Genomic DNA, 24283 nt, shown 5'->3' with positions numbered 1-24283 from the left:
ACTGGTTTGCTGCACATACAGATTTTGGTAAGTTTTATTTTATTTTCTTTTAGTTGAAAATTTTAACAAATTCTTTCAAAACTTTTTACTTGACTCGTGTTATTTAGAACTGTGTTTAACCTGCAAGTATCTGGGGGCTTTTCTAGTTATTTTTTTGTATTCTTTTCTAGTTTAATTCTACTGTGGTCTGAGTGCAGATACTGTATGATTTCCATTTTTTTTTTTTAAAACAAAGTGTTTTTTATAAACTAGACGTGGTCTGTTTTGGTGAATATTTCCTATGTACATGAAAAAACTATATAATATGCTGTTGTTGGATAAAGTCTATAGATGTCAATTTTGTATAGTTGATTTATGGTGTTGTTGAATTCAACTTTTTTAATTAATTTATTTTAATTGGAGGATAATTACTTTACAATATTGTGGTGTTTTTTTGCCATACATCAACATGAATCAGCCACCAGTACACATGTGTCCCACTATCCTGACACTCCTTCCCACCTCCCTCCTCACTCCATCCCTCTGAATTGTCCCAGAGCACCGACTTTGAGTGCCCTGCTTCATGCATTGAACTTGCACTGGTCATCTGTTTCACATATGGTAATATACATGTTTCAATGCTATGCTGTCAAATCATCCCACCGTTGCCCTCTCCCACATAGTCCAAAAGTCTGTTCTTGACATCAGTGTCTCTTTTGCTGCCTTGCATATAGGATTGTCATTACCGTCTTTCTAAATTTCATATATATGCGTTAGTATACTGTATTGATGTTTCTCTTTCTGACTTACTTCACTCTCTATAATAGGCTCCAGTTTCATTCACCTCAATAGAACTGACTCAAATGTATTCCTTTTATGGCTGAGTAATATTCCATTGTGTCTATATACCACAACTTCCTTATCTGTTCATCTGCCAATGGACATCTAGGTTGCTTCCATGTCCTAGCTATTGTAAACAGTGCTGTAATGAACATTGGGGTACATGTGTCTCTTTCATTTCTGGTTTCCTCAGTGTGTAGGCCCAGCACTGGAACTGCTGGGTTGTATGGCAGTTCTATTTCCAGTTTTTTTTTTTTTAAGGAATCTACATACCATGTTTCACAGTGGCTGTATCAGTTTGCATTCCCACTAGCAATGCAAAGGTTTCCCTTTTCTCCATACCCTCTCCAGCATTTATTGTTTGTAGATTTTTTGATGGCAACAGTTCTGGCAGCTGTGAGATGATACTTCATGTGGTTTTGATTTGAATTCATCTAATAGTGATGTTGAGGATCTTTTCATGTGTTTATTAGCCATCTATATGTCTTCTTTGGAGAAATGTCTGTTTAGTTCTTTGACCCACTTTTTGATTGGATTGTTCATTTTTCTGGTGCTGAGCTGCATGAGCTGCTTGTATATTTTGGAGATAAAATCTTTGTCAGTTGTTTCATTTGCTCTTAGTTTCTCCCATTCTGAAGGCTGTCTTTTCACCTTGCTTATAGTTTCCTTCATTGTGCAAAAGCTTTTAAATTTACTTAGGTCCCATTTGTTGGTTTTTATTTTCATTACTCTGGGAGGTGGGTCATAGAGGATCTTGCAGTGATTTATGTCAAAGAGTGTTCTGATTATGTTTTCCTCTAAGAGTTTTATAGTTTCTGGTCTTATATTTAGATTTTTAATCCATTTTGAGTTCATTTTTGTGTATGGTATTAGAAAGCATTCTAGTTTCATTCTTTTACACATGATTGACCAATTTTCTAGCACTACTTGTTAAAGAGATTGTCTTTTCTCTATTGTATATTTGCCTCCTTTGTCAAAGATAAGGTATCCATAGGTGCATGGATTTGTCACTGGGCTTTCTATTTTGTTCCATTGATCTATATTTCTGTTTTTGTGCCAGTACCATACTTTCTTGATGGCTGTAGGTTTGTAGTATAGTCTGAAGTCAGGAAGATTGATTCCTTCAGTTCCATTCTTCTTTCTCAAGGTTGCTTTGGCTATTCGAGGTTTTTTGTGTTTCCATACAAATTGTGAAAGTATTTATTCTAGTTCTGTGACAGATACCATTGGTAGTTTGAAGGGATTGTGCTGAATCTATAGATTGCTTTGGGTGGTATACTCATTTCACTATATTGATTCTTCCAATTCACGAACATGGAATATTTCCCCATCTATTTCTGTCATCGTTGTTTTCTTTCAAAAGTGTTTTATAGTTTCATAGTTCTCTATATATAGGTCTTTTGTTTATTTAGGTAAATTAATTCCAAAGTATTTTATTCTTTTCGTTGCAATGGTGAATGGGATTGTTTCCTTAATTTCTCTTTCTGTTTTTTCATTGTTAGTGTATAGGAATGCAAGGAATTTCTGTGTATTAATTTTACATCCTGCAACTTTACTATATTGATTGCTACTGCTAAGTCGCTTCAGTCATGTCCAACTCTGTGCAACCCCATAGACAGCAGCCCACCAGGGTCCCCGATCCCTGGGATTCTCCAGGCAAGAACACTGGAGTGGGTTGCCATTTCCTTCTCCAGTGCATGAAAGTGAAAAGTGAAAGTGAAGTCGCTCAGTCATGTCCGACTCTTAGCGACCCTATGGACTGCAGCCCACCAGGCTCCTCCGTCCATGGGATTTTCCAGGCAAGAGTACTGGAGTGGGGTGCCATTGCCTTCTGGTCTAGTAATTTTCTGGTATGCCTCTAGGGTTTTCTATGTAGAGGATCATGTCATCTGCATACAGTGAGAGTTTTACTTCTTCTTTTCCAATCTGGATTCCTTTTATTTCTTTTTATTCTCTGATTGCTGTGGCTAAGACTTCCAAAACTATGTTGGAATTCAACTATGTATTTACTGTTTTTGCCTGTTGGATATCTTCATTTCTGATAAAAAGGTGTTAAAATCCCCAACCATAATGGTGGGTTCTTCTATTTCTCCATGCATTTCTATAGTTTTTTTCCCATATATTTTGATCCTCTGTTGTTAGGCACATACAACACCTACATTAAAGATTGTCATGTATTTTTGAAGTATTGATTCATTTACCATTATGTAATGTTCCTCAAGATATTAAGAAGAGGTGGCAAGAATACACAGAAGAATTGTACAAAAAAGATCTTCATGAGCCAGGTAATCATGATGGTGTGATCATTCATCTAGAGCCAGACATCCTGGAATGTGAAGTCAAGTGGCCCTTAGGAAGCATCACTATGAACAAAGCTAGTGGAGGTGAACGAATTCCTTCAAATTCCTCAAATTTGAAATTTGAGCTATTTCAAATCCTAAAAGATAATGCTATGAAAGTGCTGCACTCAATATGCCAGCAAATTTGGAAAACTCAGCAGTGGCCACAAGACTGGAAAAGGTCAGTTTTCATTACAATCCCAAAGAAACACAATGCCAAAGAATGCTCATACTCCCGCACAATTGCACTCATCTTACATGCTAGTAAAGTAATGCTCAAAATTCTCCAAGCCAGGCTTCAGCAATACGTGAACCGTGAACTTCCTGATGTTCAAGCTGGTTTTAGAAAAGGCAGAGGAACCAGAGATCAAATTGCCAACATCCGCTGGATCATGGAAAAGCAAGAGAGTTCCAGAAAAACATCGATTTCTGCTTTATTGACTATGCCAAAGCCTTTGACTGTGTGGATCACAGTAAACTGTGGAAAATTCTGAAAGAGAAGGGAATACCAGATCACCTGACCTGGCTCTTGAGAAACCTGTATGCAGGTCAGGAAGCAACAGTTAGAACTGGACATGGAACAACAGACTGGTTCCAAATAGGAAAAGGAGTACCTCAAGGCTGTATGTTGAAGGACTAATGTTGAAGCTGAAACTCCAGTACTTTGGCCACATGATGCAAAGAGCTGACTCATTTCAAAAGACCCTAATGCTGGAAAGATTGAGGGCAGGAGGAGAAAGGGAAAACAGAGGATGAGATAGTTGGATGGCATCACCGACTCAATGGACATGGGTTTGGGTAAACTCCAAGAGTTGGTGTTGGACAGAGAGGCCTGGTGTGCTGCGGTTGATGGGGTCACAAAGAGTCGGACATGACTGAGTGACTGAACTGAACTTAATGCTCCTCTTTGGGGCTTTCCAGGTTGTTCTAGTGGTAAAGAACCCTCCTGCAAGTGCAGGAGATATAGGATATGCAGGTTTGATACCTCCAGGATCTTCCTTCCAAAGAAGATCGTGGAGGAGGTTGTGGCAACCTACTCCAGTATTCTTGCCTGGAGAATACCCGTAGAGAGAGGAGCCTGGTGGGCTACAGTCCATAGAGTCACAAAGAGTCAGACATGACTGAAATGACTTAGCACATGTGCACAATGCATCTCTTTATCCATGAAAACTTTCCTTGGTCTGAAGTCAGCTCTATCTAAAATTCATATGGATACTCCCACTTTCCTTTCATTGGTGTTAGCATGGTATATCTCTCTACATTTACTTTTAATATATAGGCACCTTTATATTTAAATTCAGTCTCTTGTGGATAGTATTTGATTAGGTATTATTTTCTGATCCACTTTAACAGTCTCTGTCTTTTATTGGTATATTTATAACATTGACATTTATAATGATTATTATGTAGTTAGATTAATATTGACCATATTTATTACTGTTTTCTAATGTCATTACTCCTATTTTTGTCTTTCACACTTTTCTTGCCTTTTGTGTTTTTGGTTAAGCATTTTATAGGATTCATATTTTTTCTCCATCTCAGTTATACTTTTTTTTTTTTAAACTTTTTCAGTGGTTGCCCTAGAATTTCCACTATACATTTACAGCTAATTCAAGTACACTTTCAATAAAGCTATACCATTCCACAGATAGTGCAAGGGCTTTAAAACAGCAGAATAGTCTTAATTCATATCTCCCATCTCTTGTATCATTAGTGTCATTCACTTCATTGATCTAAGTATATACAGGTGCCTTTATACATAAACATAACTTTCATAATTGAATATATTTTGCTATCATTTTTACAATAAACTTACAGTCAGTTCAGTTGAGAGTAAAACAGACAGTACATGTTTTTATTTTACCTTCACTTATTCATTCTTTCATGGTGTCCCTGTTTGCAGATCTGAGTTTCTGATCTTTATCATTTTCTTCTTTGAAGAACTCTTTTTAAAAAAACATTTCTTGCAGGGCAACAAGCATCTTTTAATTTCATGGCTGCTTTCTGAGAAGTAATCAGATGTAATTCTTATCTTTGCTTCACTATTTGTGATACTTTTTTTCTTGCGGCTTCTTTTCAGAATTTTTCTTCATCTTTTCATTTCTGTGATTAAAAATTATATGCTGAGATGTATTTTTTTGGCATTTGTCCTGCTTTGTGTTCTCTAAGCTTCTTTGATCTGTGTTTTGGTGTCTGACAGTAATATTTGGAAATGCTCAGTGATTGCTTCACATATTGCTTCTGTTCCTTTCTTCTCCGTGTATTCCCATTACATGTCTGTAATACCTTTTACAGTTTTCCCACAGTTCTTGGATATTCTGTTATTTTTTTTCTATCCCTTTTCTCTTTTCTTTTCAGTATACCATTTTGAAAATTCTTATTTTTATATCCTCAAGTTCAGAGATTCTTTATTCAGCTATATATATACTCTACTAACGAGATCAAAAACATTCTTAATTTCTCTTAGTGTTTTAATCTCTAGAATTTGTTTCTTTCTTAGAATGTTTATTTCTCTACTTATATTATCCATCTTTTCTTGCATGTTATTTTTTCTTTTAAAAGTCCTTAGTACATTAACTATGTATTTTTTAAAAGTTCCCATTCTGATGATTCCCACTTTCTTGTCACATATGATTCTGATTCTGATGCTTGTTCAGTTTCATCAAACTGTGTCTATTTGCTTTTTAGTATACATCATAAGTTTCTGTTACAATGGGGACATGATGTAATGGGTAGAAGAAACTGTAGTAAATAGGCTTTTGGTATGTAGTGGTAAGGTGTTGGAGGAGGGGAAGCATTCTGAAGTTCTAATATTAGTTCTCAACTGATGATTTACATTAGGTGAACCTGTGCTTTTGGACTGTGAGCCTCACTAATACTTGCCAGTTTGTATCCCCATCCACTTTTTAGGCATGACAGAATGGCTAGAAAGGACTAGCACTGTGTATTTCTCTTCCTCCAGGTATGTTAGGTTCTGGTAAAGTATGTTCACTTGAAGGCAGGATGTGCTGCAGAATTCTCTGGAATATTTCAAAATGGTTTCTTTTCCTTTCCTTCTGCTGGAAACATGAAGGAATTTTTCTTCTATATTCACTGGGAGGACCTGGTGGAGCACTTGGAGATAAAACTCACAAAAGTGTTGGGGTTTCCCTATGACTGAGGCCCCCCACGCCCTGAAAATTTTGTTTCTCAGGGTTTTCAACCTGAGCCTCTTGAGAAATCTGTACATACGTCGAGAAGCAACAGTTAAAACTGGACGTGGAACAACAGATGCAGAGTACATCATGAGAAATGCTGGACTGGATGAAGCACAAGCTGGAATCAAGATTGCCAGGAGAAATATCAATAACCTCAGATATGCAGATGACACCACACTTATGGCTGAAAGTGAAGAAGAACAAGAGCCTCTTGATGAAAGTGAAAGAGGAGAGTGAAAAAGTTGGCTTAAAGCTCAACGTTCAGAAAACTAAGATCATGGCATCGGGTCCCATCACTTCATGGCAAATGGATGGGAAAACAGTGGAAACAGTGGCAGATTTTGTTTTTTGATACTCCAAAATCACTGCAGATGGTGATTACAGCCATGAAAGAAACGATGCTTACTCCTTGGAAGAAAAGTTATGACCAACATAGACAGTATATTAAAAAGCAGAGACATTACTTTGCCAACAAAGTCCATCTAGTCAAAGCTATGGTTTTCCAGTAGTCATGTATGGATGTAAGAGTTGGACTATAAAGAAAGGTGAGCACCGAAGAATTGATGCTTTTGAACTGTGGTGCTGGAGAAGACTCTTGAGAGTCCCTTGGACTGCAAGAAGATCCAACCAGTCCATCCTAAACGAAATCAGTCCTGGGTGTTCATTGGTAGGACTGATGCTGAAGCTGAAACTCCAATACTTTGGCCACCTGATGGGAAAAGCTGACTCATTTGAAAAGACCCTGATGCTGGGGAAGATTGAAGTCAGGAGGAGAAGGGGGCAACAGAGTATAAGGTGGTTGGAAGGCATCACCGACTCAATGGAAATGAGTTTGGGTAAACTCCAGGAGTTGGTGATGGACAGGGAGGCCTGGTGTGCTTCAGTCCATGGGGTCGCAAAGAGTCGGACACGACTGAGTGACTGAACTGAACTGAGGGTTTTCATTATTGAGCCTCCAGAAATTTGTCAGTTACAGTTCAGATTTTCCTATCCCAGCTTTGGTTTTTATGGAGGATTCTGCTCAGAGATTTCACCGCCAGTAACTTCTGATTCTCTTTGTCTGTTTCTCCTATTTGGGGACAGCAGGTTTGGTTTGTGGTTAATATTTACTGGTTTAGTAACTGTATTTTAACAAGACATGTACATGGTGGGTAGGAGACATAGTTTGAGGTCTAAGAATAGTGAAGACCGAATAGAAGACTATGTGCATACTGGTTGCTTTATGAAATAATATGTTCAATGAAAGAACTAGAAGAAATTCTTACAGAGCAAAATAGTGAAACTTCATGCCAGTCTTGACATTGAATCCTGGTGGAGCACAGGAAAAATTTGCAAGTCTTCTTTGGAAATTCCTAGCCAGAACTTAACAGTATCCTGGTTTGGAATTCAAATTCACTCTTTGTAAAATTTTTGTGGAAGAGTAGAAGGTCAACAAGAGATAAAACATTCTTGAAAAAGAATCAGTGGGGGAAGTTTTCTTTGCTATATATTAAGATATATTATAAATCCATTCTATGTAGGATAGTGTGGTTTTAGCAGTATAACAGACAAATAGATGAATGACTAGAAATCAAACCAGAAATCAACATATTCATATGTGTACTGATCTAGACAGAACCAACACTGAAGATCAATAGCAAAAGGATTTAGTAGGATAGTGCCAAGATAATTGACTGTCCATTGAGGGAAAAATATGATAATAGATTCCTACTTCACACCATACATAAAAATTGATTGTTCTTGAGTGAAAGGTTTAAAGGCAGAGAACACTTTAAAAATTTTTGAAGACAATATAGGAGGCTATCTCAATGAGTTTAGAATAAAAGAAAATTTCTAATAGGCAAATCATAAAGAAATTTTACACATTTGACTACACTAAGACTAGTTAAGTCCTTAGGCTTATTTTTTAAATTAAAAAATACCATGAGGAGAATGATTATATAGGCCATAAGCTGGAAGAAATTACTTGCAACAAAGGTGATTAGTACCTAGAATATATAAAAAGGCCATAAATTTAATGGTAAAAAGATAATTTAATAAGAAATGAGCAAAAGATAAAAGCACGTATCACTGATGAGGAAACATGATTGACCAAAAAATACTAAAAATACACAGGCTCATTAGTAATAACAATAAAAGAAGAAAATGTAAATCACAATGCAATGCCATTTCAAACTTGTCCAAATATTTAAAAATCTGGCAATACCAAGTGAGTTTTTTGTGTGTGTGCAGGAATAGGCATTTGATGATATGATTAAACTCAAATTTCAAATTTGCTACTTATCAATGGTATGATCTTTGACAAGTCATTCAAGCTCTAACTTACATTTCTTCACCTACAAAATGCAGAATATAATTTCTTTCAGAGCTGAAAGAAACAAAGATGATGCAAGACAAGCATCTGATTTGTCAGACTTTGACACTTCTGGCAAGAACAGGGGTTCATAGATGATGGCTGCTAAAATTGAGATAAATTGGGGTAATACGAGAGTAGTATAATGTTTATACCAAAGTTTCACCCAACAGAATTAATTCAGAGTGAAGGTATTAGAATTTTCAACCTCATCTTCAAAGCTTGTAACAACAGTAGCAGCAGCAGCAATAATTCATTGAGGACTTACTATGTGCCAGGCACTGAGTTTAATGTTTTATATTCATTATTTTATTTAATCCTTATGCTTACTTTGTAAGGTAGTATTATTATCTTCATTTTATGGTTGAGGAAATTGAAACTCAAAGAGTTTACTTAATTTACTTACCCAGGGTCACATACAGCCCAGGGAGTGGAACACAATTTTTCCTGGCTTGACTATATTTTCTAGTGTAGATAATTTCTCTTTAGCAGGCAGAAACAAAATCAGAACTTTTGACTTATAAGCATTTTTCACAATTAGTGGCATCAAACTTAAATTCTGTGCAAAATAATATGATGAACCATGCCAGTATTTACCCCCCCCCCAAAAAAAAAAGGTGAAGAGTTTTGGTTGGAGTTTCTGGCAATGTTAGGATTTCTAGCTTAAATCTTTTGTCAAATGATTGCTATTTTTGACAGAATTATGGAAAGGAAAAGAAAAAAAAAAAAGGGGAGAACGGGAGTAAAAACCAGGTGACCTGAACACTTTTCTTTCTCTGTGTAACAACTGAAATTATACCTGACAACCTCAGAGACCTCCACATTGTAATTTGCTTTGGGAATAATTGAAATATTAGTCAGGCGGAAACAGGAAGCTTGAATTTACAGTGTATTCATACACATACACAATTTTTTAAAAACTTAAAGTCTTGCCTCTTTTAATGCCTTAAAGCATCCATAATCTTGTCCTTCAACCTGTGTGTTAACAGTGGTTTTCAAAAACACAGATGTGCTGACTCTCAGAGTGTGATAGGGTCTTGGGATGCCAACTTGTCTCTTGTAGTGCAGTATTTCAGCTAAAGGGTGGCTCAACAAATTCCGGTTTCAATGTTAAGAAACTCACTCTCTTGGAGGGAGCTTCATCTATCTTCTAAGAGCTATAATTGTTAATAACCACAGAAATGATGATACCTCATTTTTTTTATTGAGAGTTTATGATGTGCCAAGCACTGTGCTAAGTGCACAATAAAATTGTTTCATTTATCCTCATAATAACCTCTGTGACACAGGTACTACTATTATCTCCAATTTACAGACTGAAAACATAGGGGGTTTTGATCCATTTATCATAATTGTAACATTTACAGACTTTAAACTCTAGTTTACTTGACAATACTTAGATATTAGAAAACAGCACAGAACTCTGAGTTCAACTGCAGCGCCTTTGGATTAAACTTATAAATGTTTAATCCTGTTGTAGAAAATAGGGAATCGGGTGGATTTCTGATTCTCTCTTATGTTGTCTTCACTGCTCCACTCACTTTTTTTTAAAGATGCAGGGTTGGATCTATAGCAAAGAAAATAAATCTTTCTCTGTACTCTGTACTACATGTTTTCTAGACTGATATTTGCAGAAAGTGCACGCAGTCCACGAACTGTGCATTTTAAAATTAGTTTAGAAATGCTTAAAGGTAATGCAAATGTGTAGCCTATCATTCAAAAGAGAAAAGGGACAGAAATAATTACCATTATAAACGTCAGTAAGATGGAGAATTTACAAAGTCAATCAATGTTTGTTTTTCCCTAATGGATTTTCAGATGTTGTTTTTAACAGCCTGAGTTATTTTTTTTTTCTATATTGATGTAAGATTATGTATCCTTGCAATAATTTACTTATAATTTGGATCATGTCCAAAACTTTTCTTAAGGCAGCAGAATTGCTTTTTAAGCCACCTGATGTCATTACAGCCTTATATTTAGTGTTTTTATTATAAAATTAGATATTTATAAATCTGCAATTTTAAATCCTTAAGACATAATAAATGGCTAGAACTTGAAGCTGTAGTATGTTTCAAGCTTACTTTTTCCTTGAAATAACAAATACAACACCTTACCTACATAAAAACTGGGTGGGCTGAGTCTTATAGTTAGATATTTAGCCTAAGTCATGTGAAATGATTATTTCTTTAATAATCTCAGTTTTAGAAATCACACCTAAGCAACACTTTTACGATGTTTAGGGTTCATGCAGTTTTGTCATATGTAGGGAAGAGGAAAGTCAGTTTAGTGGTGGAATGATCATGCCTAACTGTATGTTACGTGTGACTGACTAATGCCAGACCACACTCAAGCTGTTCTCACAGTGGTGAACTGCCTCCTGTAAAGAGAAAGAAAGCCCTGCTGGCAGGCAGCCAATTTAAGAATAAAAATCAGCCTGTAGTCTTCATTTAATCTATTTGTGGGCATAAATGAGAACTTACTGTAACCAAAAAATCCTGTGATGTATTTTTAGCATCTTGCCTGGTGAATGAATGGATTTTACACTTTCAACTGAATCAGAACTGTTAAAATGAGCTCCCAGCACTGCTATCATCTCTTCAGAATTGCTTGTCTTGAGTCTACCTGTCAGTATATTCTCCTCCTTTGCAAGATACGTAATAATCCCATTTAAAACCATAGAGTCCCATGACACCAAAAAAGCTGACACAGTTTCCTCCTGCTTGCTGTTGTACTACTACTCCTAAGGGATTATCTACAGTAACACCACTGTTTTATGTCACCAGATTTCTAAACAAACACTTCAGTTTAGTTTTAGATCACTCTTTTCTTTTGACAGATTGTAATTTATATTAGCATATGCATTATTTCCAATTTCCAGTATGATCAACTTCATCAGAAAACAACCACCACAAAATCAAAACCTCAAATCCTCTGCTGGATCTCAAGAAACTTACCTACTGCCACCTCTCCCAACCTCTACTATTTGAATTGTCAGTGAGAGTAGCTATGAATTAATGCATCTTAAAATTTTATGTCTTGATTTGGCTTAACAGTAACATACTGCTTGGCAAAGGAATGACCTTGAAACATCCTGATATTCATACAGAGCCCAGACCTTAAGTGTTTATATTAACTCAAACATTGATACTCTAATGTGTTATACCTTAGGCATAGCTGACAATTCAGTTCTAAAAGATTCTGTGTTTTAAGGAATTTAGTGTTTGAGATTTTCATTTATATTCACCCATAGAGCAGATTTCCTGAAAATGCAAATATTCAAATTTGTCTCAGAGTTTCAAAAATAAAAGCAGATGTAATCATTTATTGGTTAAATCAATGACAGTTACCAAGGAGAGTCAAAGTCTCACAGAACAAATGAGATGCTTTGAGAATGGTTTATTGAAACAAGGGGGTGCACAGAAGGAAGGGACTTTTTCCCAGAAAAAAATATTATTGTTTCATTTGCTAAATTGTGTCCAGAAAAAGATAAGTGGAATAAAACAAGAAAAAAGGTGAATGCAGAGAAGGAGGATAAGAATGGCCAAAATGACTAAATAGGAGTGAACTGAAAGACACTATCAGAGGTTAAGTAAGAGAGAGGCAAAGCTGAGAATCAGCTGTGAGGGAGAAAATTCATATTGTATCAATAAACAGACTGATACAACCAATTGTTTTATTTAGTCCTAAAAGGCATATGTAATACACAATAGCTCTGAAATCTAATGTGTCATTTAGTGCAGTGTTTTAAGAGCAAAGATGAAAACATTTGGAGCACATATTATGTTATTTAATCTGTTTCTCACAATATTACATGTGTTGTTAAGTTGCTAAGTCATGTCCAACTCTTTGTGACCCCATGGACTGAAGCATGCCAGGCTCCTCTGTCCTTCACTATCTCCTGGAGTTTGCTCAAATTTATGTGCACTGAGTCAGTGATGCTATCTAACCATCTCATCCTCTATCACCATCTTCCCCTTTAGCTTTTCAGTCCTTCCCAGCATTGAGGTCTTTTCCAATGAGTTGGCTCTCCCTATCAAGTGGCCAAAGTATTGGAGTTTCAGCTTTCGCATCAGCCTTTCCAGTGAATATTCAGCATTGATTTCCTCCAGGATTAACTGATTTGATCTCCTTGCATTCCAGGGTACTATCAAGAGTCTTCTTCAGCACCACAGTTCAAAAGCATCAGTTCTTCAATGCTCAGCCTTCTTTATGGTTTCTCACATCTGTATATGACTACTGGGAAAACCATAACTTTGACTGTATGGACCTTTGTTGGCAAAGTAATGTCTCTGCTTTTAAATACGCTGTCTAAGTAGTTTTTCTTCCTAGGGGAAAGCATGTTTTAATTTCATGGCTGCAGTTACCATCTGCACTGATTTTGGGACCTAAGAAAGTAACATGACACTAAATAACATTTCAAAATATAGAGCAGACCAGATTTGTTGTAGATGATAAGTAAACTAAAGCTAATGAACTCTCTAAGATAACATTGTTTTCTAACAGTGGTCTGCTGTTTAACATAGTTTAACAATGGACTAAAATCTTACCCCAACTGGCCTTGCACAAAATTTGGTATGGGACAGAGTTCTTATGCTAGTAGAAGGAAGCTCGGCCTTTATTGCTGAGAAATTAAACTCTAGTATCCATTTAGAGCTGGAGAGAGGACTCAATCTGAGCTTTAAATCTGATGGTATGGCCCACAGTCTTCTCTGGGCTCCTGATCAATTCATCAGATGATGAGGTTGTCAAATGACTAATTTGTTAAATTTATAAATATGCTTATTTATTAAGATGGCTTATTTATTTTATTTTTTGAAAACAAAGTCTTTTTAAAACTCTGTATTCTGGTTCATATTTTTTTAAAAAAATTATTGGGGTATAATTGATTTATGATGATGTGTTAGTTTCAGGTATCGGAAAAGGCGATGGCACCTCACTCCAGTACTCTTGCCTGGAAAATCCCATGGACAGAGGAGCCTGGTAGGCTGAGGTCCATGGGGTCGCAAAGAGTCGGACATGACTGAGCAACTTCACTTTCACTTTTCACTTTCATGCATTGGAGAAGGAAATGGCAACCCACTCCAGTGTTCTTGCCTGGAGAATCCCAGGGATGGGCAAGCCTGGTGGGCTGCCGTCTATGGGGTCACACAGAGTCGGACATGACTGAAGTGACTTAGCAGCAGCAGCAGTTAGTTTCAGGTATACAGCAAAGTCAATCTGTGATACAGTTACCCACACATTTTTAGATTCTTTTCCTATATAGGCCATTGCAAGGTATTGAGTAGAGTTCTCTGTGCTATACAGTAGGTCCTTATTAGGTGTCTATTTTATATATAGTAGTGTGTATAGGTCAATCCCTTGCTTCCAGTTTATTCCCCACCCTCTTACCCTGCAGTAATCATAAATTTATTTTCTACATCTTTAATTCTGTTTCATTTTGGTAGATAAGTTCATTTATAGACTTTTTTTTTAAAGATTCCACATATAAATGATGTCATTTGGTATCCTAAGACAGTTTAACTTTTTAGAAAATTTATGATAATCCTTTAGGAGCCGGGTCTCCATTCTGGGGCCTATGATTTTTTTCTGTTCTCAGTCTCCCCTCTGTGAAATACACAACCCAGATTGTACTGTGTTGCCCATTGTCCATTTCCCCTATTTTGGCTTTTTCTAGGCAGGAGGTAAAGTAAAAAGCTGTTAAGGTCACCTCATTAAATACAAGTTGTTGTAAATGCTATAAATACTTAAAAGTACATTTTATCACACACGCAGATTTGGTCACCCTTCAGAAATTGGGGAATGAATCCTAAAAATGATAAAATGTTTTAAAAAATGACTTTCAAAGTAGAAAGAAATTAGTTTAAATTGTTAAACTTCCAAATTAAAATTTTGGTTATGTTACTTAGAATAAACAGTCATAGAGTATTCAAGAATAGTAGAGTAATATCATACACACAAGAATATATTTTTAAGAATCAATCATTCTATAACCTTAGTTTTTGAAGGACTGAAAATTTTCAAAAATTAAAAAGGTTTGCTAAATGTATTCATGAGGAATATATACATATAAATGTATTCATATTAATATTAATTAGTCAATAAGATTATTTCTTAGAGTAAGGTTTTAGTAAACTTTAAATTTGGTGAATTCTGCAAATTGGTCACTTGGCCAGTTGATTCTTCAGTGAATTGCATTTTCATGAATGGGATTACTTAAACTTTCTTAAGTAAGTTTAAGGAAGCCACCAGGCTTCCCTGGTGGCTCAGAGGTTAAAGCATCTGCCTGGAATGCTGGCAACCCGGGTTCGATCCATGGGTTGGGAAGATCCCCTGGAGAAGGAAATGGCAACCCACTCCAGTACTCTTGCCTGGAGAATCCCACGGAGGGAGGAGGCTGATAGGCTACAGTCCACGGGGTCGCAAAGAGTCGGACATGACTGAGCAACTTCACTTCACTTCAAACTTTCTTAAGATGACACTGTGTTTGAAAAACTAGTAATAATTGCCAACATTAAAGAAGTTTCTTGGAAAGCTCTGAAATATTGTACTATTTCTTGGAGACTCAAAAATCTGCAACATTTGATTATTGTATCCTGTATTTCTATATAGCAACATTAACTGGACTTGAATAAGTTTACTCCTTTCAGAAGGGCTGGTGGTAGGGTGACTGTGTGGCCAGTGTGCTCTTGACAGTCCTGATTTATGCCTGTTTCCCTGTTATAATTCTTAAAAGTGCCCACTTTCACTATCACAGTGTTCAGTCTGAAAGATGAATTGTATGGTGACTCTAGTTAGTGAGCTCCAGTTTTCTGTATTTTATATAACATCCTTTTATCTTATAATTAGTCCCCTTCACACATCATCTGCATGGGCTTTGTAAGCATTTGAATGTATTATTCCTGCTCTAGTCTCCCCTGATCTAATTCATGTATGAGGAAACACATAGCTAATTCTTCCTTAGTGATGGATAAACAGACTTTGCTGTGTTTTTCTCCCTTACTGTTACCTTCTGTTTGCTGCCCCTTACACAACATGGTCTTCAACATTCTGTGCAATGTCATCTGTTTTTTGCCCCATAAATCTTCATTATAGGAGGCATGATTCTATCATATGACTTTACCACTAAGTACACACTCTTGTATCTCTTTTTCAACCAGGGTTGTACCAACCATTTCATGTAATATTGCCTTACTGATGAAGCTAAGTGGTTATTAACCACAAACTCAAAAACTAGCTGATTTAATTTGTAAACCCCAAATTTGGTTTGTGCCAAGTGCTATGCTAGCTGATGAATATATAGAGATGTACTAATTAATATTATAAAAAGTCATTAGTTCTCAACATAAAATAGTCAGTCTTGACTTTTGTTTGCTTTTTCACATCTCTATATGTAGTTTCTTGTCTTATCTTTCTTATGAAGGTAAGTCAAATTGCGTGTGTGTTGGAGGAGGGACAGATTTCAGCAAGGACATTCTGCTTCAACACACACTTTTATAGGCACAGAAACAGAAATGTAAAAGGGCTAAGCTGCTGACTATTTCAAGTAGGCCTCACAGATTTACTATTTCTTGGGTAATTATAGTAATCTCAATTTAGATTTATGGTATAAAAATGTGATTTCATCAATTTAACTAGTGTCAAGTATCTTCTTTGGCCACCTGATCCGAAGAGCCAATTCATTGGAAAAGATCCTGATGCTGGGAAAGATTGAGGGCAGGAGGAGAAAGGGGTGACAATGGATGAGATGGTTGGATGGCATCATCAAACCAATGGATATGAGTCTGATCTAAATCTGGGAGTTAGTGAAGGACTGGGAGGCCTGGAGTCTTACAGTCCACAGGGTCCCAAAGAGTCAGAACAACTGAGCAACTGAAAAACAACAACAAGGTACCTTTTTAAGGGTGACTATCATTTCTACAGAACCTAAATCAAAAATAAATGTCCTTATTTTTATTCTGCTTTCTACCACTTATCTATGCTAGCTCTTTCTCCTGGTAGGATGTTTCTGAAAAGATATTGACCAATAAAATAAAAGGACCTTCCCATTGTCATAAGCCTGACTGATAACCTATATTCAGTTACATTTCCTATAGGCTCTCTAATTGAGAATCTGAGATTTTGTGAAACTGTCTTAAATATCTTTTTTGGTCTATTCATTAGGAATTCCTTCCTGAGTAGAGCTGGTTAGGCTTTAGCTTAGTTCAGTTCAGTTCAGTTGCTCAGTCGTATCCAACTTTTTGTGACCCCATGGACTGCACTACACCAGGCTTCCCTGTCCATCACCAACTCCCAGAGCTTACTCAAACTCATGTCCATTGAGTCGGTGATGCCATCCAACCATCTCATTCTCTGTTGTCCACTTCTCCTCCCTCCTTCAATCATTCCCAGCATCAGGTCTTTTCCAGTGAGTGAGTTCTTTGCATCAGGTGGCCAAGTATTGGAGTTTCAGCTTCAGCATCAGTCCTTCCAATGAATATTCAGCACTGATTTCCTTTAGGATGGACTGGTTGGATCTGCTTGCTGTCCAAGGGACTCTCAAGAGTCTTCTCCAACACCACAGTTCAAAAGCATCAATTCTTCAGCACTCAGCTTTCTTTACAGTCCAACTCTCACATCCGTACACGACTACAGGAGAAACCATAGCTTAGACTAGATGGACCTTTATTGGCAAAGTAATGTCTCTGCTTTTTAATGTTCTGTCTAGGCTGGTCATAGCTTTTCTTCCAAGGATCAAGCATCTTTTAATTTCATGGCTGCAATCACCATCTGCAGTGATTTTGGAGCCCAGAAAAATAAAGTCTGTCACTGTTTCCATTGTTTCCCCATCTATTTGCCATGAAGTGATGGGAACAGATTCTATGATCTCAGTTTTCTGAATGTTGAGCTTTAAGCCAACTTTTTTTGACTCTCCTCTTTCACTTTCATCAAGAGGCTCTTTAGTTCTTCTTAACTTTCTGCCGTAAGGGTGGTATCATCTGCATATCTGAGGTTATTGATAATTCTCCCGGCAATTTTGATTCCAGCTTGTGCTTCATCCAGTCCAGCATTTCTCATGATGTGCTCTGCATATAAGTTTAATAAGCAGGGTGACAATATACAGCCTTGATGTACTCCTTTCCTGAGCTGGAACCAGTCTGTTGTTCCATGTCCAGTTCTAACTGTTGCTTCCTGACCTGCATACAGATTTCTCAAGAGGCAGGTCAGCTGGTCTGGTACTCCCATCTCTTGAAGAATTTTCCACAGTTTGTTGTGACCCACACAGTCAAAGGCTTTGGCATTGTCAATAAAGCAGAAATAGATGTTTTTCTGGAATGCTCTCACTTTTTCTGTGATCCAGTGGATGTTGGCAATTTGATCTCTGGTTCCTCTGCCTTTTCTAAAACCAGCTTGAACATCTGGAAGTTCATGGTTTATGTATTGTTGAAGCCTGGCTTGGAGGAATTTGTGCATTACTTTGCTAGCATGTGAGATGAGTGCAATTGTATGATAGTTTGAACATTCTTTAGCATTGCTTTTCTTTGGGATTGGAATGAAAACTGACCTTTTCCGTTCCTGTGGCTACTGTTGAGTTTTCCAAATTTGCTGGCATATTGCATGAAGTACTTTCACAGCATCATCTTTTAGGATTTGAGATAGCTCAACTGGAATTCCATCACCTCCACTAGTTTTGTTCATAGTGATGCTTCCTAAGGTCCACTTGACTTCTCATTCCAGGATTTTTGGCTTTAGGTGAGTGATTACACCATTGTGATTATCTGGCTCTGATGATCTTTTTTGTACAGTTCTTCTGTGTAATCTTGACACTTCATCTTAATATCTTCTGCTTCTGTTAGGTCCATAACCATTTCTGTCCTTTATTGTGCCCATCTTTGCATGAAATGTTCCCTTGGTATCTCTAATTTTCTTGAAGAGATCTCTAATTTTTCCCATTCTATTGTCTTCCTCTATTTCTTTGCATTGATCACTAAAGAAGGCTTTCTTATCTCTTCTTGCTATTCTTTGGAACTCTGCATTCAGATGCTTATATCTTTCCTTTTCTCCTTTGTGTTTTGCTTCTCGTCTTTTCACAGGTATTGTAAGCCCTCCTCAGACAACCATTTTGCCTTTTTGCCTTTCTCTTTTTTGGGGGGGAGATGATCTTGATCACTGCCTCCTGTACAATATCATAACCTCCGTCCATAGTTCTTCAGGCACTCTGTATCAGATCTAATCCTTGAATTTATTTGTCAGTTCCACTGTATAATCACAAGGTATTTGATTTAGGTCATACCTGAATGGTTAGGCTTAGAAAATTTTAAATATTCCATTTCCTAGGGACTAGTTATAAATACACTATCTTGGACCAGATGGGAGATGACCTACTTGACTGGGAATCATGGTTTTAAGACTTACTATGTTACATGCTAATGGCATTCTTTTGTATTTGCTTGGTGCCTTTCAACCTCAGAAGCATGCCTACTTGGCTCCTTAGAGAAAATACCTTGATGTGTGGGCTTTTTCAATGGGTTTTCATATAATGTGTTTGTAAGAGCCCTGAACCAAAACTACCTAAGTATCCAAGCAATTAATCGATATGTGTGAATGCTTAGTATATTGATTTGTATTATTGTTTTATACTAGAAATCTAATAGTTAAGAGACACTAAGATATTCATGTTCTTGGGTCATATTATTCTTTCCCTAGAGGGGAAAAAAGGATGACCAATACTCTGTATTGAGGACTATAATTGCCAAGGAAACCAAGATGAAAAATACTTGAATCTGAAATAAATTGTATCTGCTTCTCTGTTGGAAAGTCCATACCAGTATAGCCAACAGTTATTAGGAAACTTCTCAAGGAGTATTGTCAAGTTAGCCATCAAATGATATGAAACAGATGCACTTATTACACTGCAGGGATATACATGTCAAGGGAAATGGATGTTTCACGCCAATATTGCATGTAGGTACTGACAAATTCCTAATTTTCTAGTTCTCATTGTTTGTTCATTTGTTTTAGGAACCATAAAGAATTTTTATCACTAGTGTAACTCGAATGGTTAGCTTTGATACAATTAAGTTATAGTCAATGATCTACTGGTGTCTGGCTCTCCCCCAAACTCCAAAATCACGGATTTGAAGCATTTGCAAATTTACATAGTATACATTCTCCCAGCAAAGCTAATTTCTTTTACAGTAAACAACTGGCTCTCCTAATGTTCCTGAATATTTAACAATGGGCTCTCTAGAGTCTGTACAAGTTAACCTAACTGTATTACTAGCAGGTTTAACTAGTTGCAAGCTGAAGTTCTGAAGTTGCATCTAGCTTTCGCCTGTTATTTTTTGATTAGATTCAGAAAACACATTAATGAGCTACCTCTTAAAGAAAATTATTTACAGACAACTGTACTGTATCTGTTTATGCTAAACTGATTAGCTTTGTTTGTAGTTAATGACTTTTACAGACAAAAGGAAGCTTACTATCATCTCTTAAATACCCTTTCATTCACATAGTATGTGTGGGCAGAAAATAAGCCGTGGGGATAACTCAGTAAACAAAATAAAATTAGAAGAAGTTATATGTGGGTAATGTAAGACAAAACATTTAGAAAATGAGTATAAGGAAAAATAGAATGTATAAATGAGATTGATAGAGACATGTTTTGAATTTTAAAAGAGGACATTACCACATAGATAAATAGATAGTGTGGCTTATCTATTGTGGTTGACTGTGAATAGAGTATTGTGATTAATTCAGTCTTCCATGTTCATCATTTAATTGAGTTCAAGAAATACCTGCTGTTGCTGCTAAGTCGCTTCAGTCGTGTCCGACTCTGTGTGACCCCATAGATGGCAGCCCAGCAGGCTCCTCCATCCTTGGGATTCTTCAGGCAAGAACACTGGAGTGGGTTTCCATTTAATACCGAGGACTGTCTTATAGAATGCATGTCAAACTCATAGTATCAATTTTATGAAATCATTTTATTACTATTTTTATTATTTATCATTTAAATTTCTTAAAGTTTTCATTTTCTAAGAAAGTGTTATTTATAAATGTTATAGAGATAGTAGCCACCAGCAACCTAGGCTCCCCTTCCTATTACTATGGATTTCTCTCTAGGAGTTATGTTTGGAATGTATGTAGAAACCACTCACACTTTATTGATAAAATCCTTGGATGGTAAATTGGCTGGGTAAGAAACAATAGATACCTATACATTAGGAGATGAAGAAAAGTCTTTGAGAGAATTTATCAAAGGGAAGGGGAGTCTAATATGATGATCTTAACTCAGGAATAAAAAGCCTTCATTGTCACAGGTGCAAAGAAATTCTGAGTGTAGCATGGAGGCTACTACACAAGTCTTGTAATTCTTTGCTATAAGTCTAGGTTCTGGGGATGAGAATATCAGGAGCTGCTTCACTAGGTTTTTATGAAACATATTGCAGGTCCAAGAGACAATACTTTAGGACACCTCTTAAAACGCTTGGTGTTATAACTTAGACCATCTTTTCTAGAAATGGGCTGCTGAGATCCTTTTCATGTGGTTGGGTTTTATTTCTAGAACTCAAGAAAGAGATAGTCACAAAATTGTGTCATTACAACTAGGATCAGGAATGTACTTGAGAGCAAGAGGTCAAGTTCATTTCTAATCTTCCCTGGAAGTTTTCCCATCATTATCAGTGACCTCATGGCTGGAAAGTTTGAATTTTCCCATGAGCTATGAACACTGAGTGGCTTTAATTAAAGAAAAAGATAGTCAATAATTGTTGGTTTGACATTTATAAGACAATAATTCTGGTAAAATCATATTCCATGAGAGAAATGGAAAGTTCTATTATGCTATTACCAGAAGCTGAGAATGAAATTAATTTAACTTGAAATAAATCTTCACAAAAGTTATAATAAACATACCGGGCAGCTTCTGAATATCTCTCCAGACATCTAAACACTGTTGCCTGACGAAGATGATTTCGGAAATAGGCAGGGTTTAAAACAATGCTCCTGAAAAGATAAAAGAAATGCAAATGTTATTAAGCTCTTAAAAGTCAATTTCCAGAAGTGTATAGGAATGAAATAACAATCATCCAATTTTACATACATCTATTTTAAAAGATACTAGGAAATGGATGATTTTTTCTTCCTGTAATTGTCAGTTAAGACAAATAAACAAGCTTTATTGAAAATTAAGTTTGCATGATAAAAGCAATTTTATTTATAACACTGGCTAACTTTTATAGCTATAACAATGACAAAGAATTTGGATCTAACTTTTATTACATATAAGACATGGTATTATTTTATTTGTCATATGCTAATAAATTAGGCAAAAATCTCAGATTGTGGTATATCTACCCATAATGAAGAAGGAGATTGTTAGCTGCTGGATTTCATGTAAAAGAGGAACTGGAATAGGTGACTTGTTCGTTTGCAATCCATGTTGGGTTCTGTGCCTTCTCCCAGTTGGACAATTGTAGTGAAATGGTAGGAACCCTGACCATTGGCTAAGCATTCTGGTCCTCACCTTGCCACTTTTGGTAAAGCCCTTGTTTACTTTGGGTTTACATTTTCTTTTGCTCAAATTTCAAGGCTTGATTTTGGATAAGATTATCTATCCTTGCTTGCTGATTCTTCCATTATCTCACAGAGTTTTGGAGTCACAATCCAAGCTCAGATGAGATGATGATCACTCCACAGCTGCCTTCTTTCCCTAGAGATAGACAGGTAGCTCTTCTTTTCCCTTGCTTCACTGAGAGCCAGGAACTGTTCAAAGCTTTGATATAATGAGGTGACCTAGACAGATGAAGAGCACAACTCATCACCAAATGAGGGGCGAGCCATTGGTGAAAGTTTGAGGGATAGCTTATAACAGAATGTGTTGTGTTTATGGATGTAAGACACATAATGCTATAGAACCGACACAGGATTATTAAGCAATTTTTTGTGTGTGTGCCTGCTTTTACAAGTTGATGAGAATCACTTAGAATTTGTCTATTAATGAAGGAAGTGATTCTTGATCTTTTTTTTTTTTTTTTTTTGGAGAGGTTCACAAAGCTTTTCGAGAATTAAAGCTGTGAACCTCTGTCTAAAAAAATGCACATAAACATGGTTGCTTAAATTCAGGGAATTCATGTGATCCTTTAAGGCCATTCATGAGCTCAGGATTGAGAAAAACATACAGACAAGAATAATCCCATTCCCAGAAACATTGCTTATGGAAAGAATAAAATAAAAAAGCTGCATCTATCTGAACCACATAGAGCCATAGAATTATATGATGATGAGGTGAATTGACTGACTAGTTTAGCTCACTTTAAACACAAGTGAATAGAATCCAGAGAGACTAAGGGACCCTTCTAAAATCTGGTTGCAATGCTGCTTCAAGTTTATTTTTATGTTTCTCATCTCCAGCCTCAGCACTTCTTCGTAAGTTATCTTACTCCTTCTCTGTGATGATTTCTGAATTAAAGGAGCCTGGGTTAGTAAAGTTTTACTACATTCTATGACTAGAAATTTGTACAAATAAATACATTAATCCCGCAAGAACACAGACCATTTGCTTTAGTGATTTCTGATTAAGCTGTTGGAAATTTAAAGCCTATTCCATGAGTTTATTCCATATCAACAGTGAACTACTGATAAGTTAAGTCGCTCAGTCATGTCTGACTCTTTGTGACCCCATGGACTGTAGCCCACCAGGCTTCTCCATCCACGGGATTCTCCAGGCAAGAATATTGGAGTCGGTTGCCATTTCCTTCTCCAGGGGATCTTCCCAACCCAGGGATCGAACCCAGGTCTCCCGTATTAGAGGCAGACGCTTTAACTTCTGAGCCACCAAGCCTCTTATTAATATCTAGTACTAATACTTTATATTAATTCAGAAAAAGGTATGTTAATGAAATATGTTTGTAAATTTTATCCCTGTAAGAGTAATCTTGTAAAACTAGGTCAGAGTGAAAAGAGAAGTGCTCTGTCTAGGGGCCTGGGTCTTCCAACTATGACCAGAAACTTTTCTTTCACAACACGGCTAATTCTTTCCTCTTACTTGGTAATATTTATTCACTTAAGCATTTTTAGTAAATATCTGCAAATATGATGAGACAAAATCCTTATGAATGAACATATAGTTTTTTCCTTTGTTATCTTTTCGCCCATGATGCAGCAATTTGGTTTTACTGAGCTATTCTTCAAGAATCTTGCTTTGCCAGATGTGTTCTTTTCATTAAAATGGATTAGACTGGAGAGAAGCATGGGGTGTGGTGGACAGGAGGAGTAGTGATGAGAGAAGGGTTTAGTAAAATAGAGGGCTAAGGGAGAGGAGGAGTCATTGAAGTGGTTTTGGAAGAGATTTTTGTGGGTAGTGAGATAAACATTGTTTCAGTGTAATTTTTAAAAAGAACAGGTTTCTTTAAGAATTTCTTATAATTACAAGTCCTTTTTATGGTGTTGAAGAAATACAGTAGAGGACATGAGTTTGGAAGTCACTGTTGCTAAACTGGACTAGGTTCTTCTAAACTGTACAACATCCTACACTAAGCCATGTGAATCATTGCTTCATAAGAGGGACCAAGAGGTCTAGGACCTAGTCTACCTTGAAG

General features: G+C 36.6%; 1 protein-coding gene across 1 annotated transcript in view; it reads right to left on the bottom strand.

Moving 5' to 3' along the window:
• SPATA16 (spermatogenesis associated 16) overlaps positions 1–24283 on the bottom strand; it is a 256040-nt gene that overhangs the window by 124011 nt on the left and 107746 nt on the right. Inside the window, 1 exon segment of the mRNA XM_042243815.1 lies at positions 21600–21689. Within this exon segment, the coding sequence (XP_042099749.1) occupies positions 21600–21689 (90 nt within the window).

The sequence above is a fragment of the Ovis aries genome, chromosome 1 (genome assembly GCF_016772045.2).
Source record: "Ovis aries strain OAR_USU_Benz2616 breed Rambouillet chromosome 1, ARS-UI_Ramb_v3.0, whole genome shotgun sequence".
NCBI classification, from domain to species: domain Eukaryota; kingdom Metazoa; phylum Chordata; class Mammalia; order Artiodactyla; family Bovidae; genus Ovis; species Ovis aries.
Note: the sequence above shows the minus strand (reverse complement) of the source record. Positions and strands in the feature narration are given on the sequence as shown.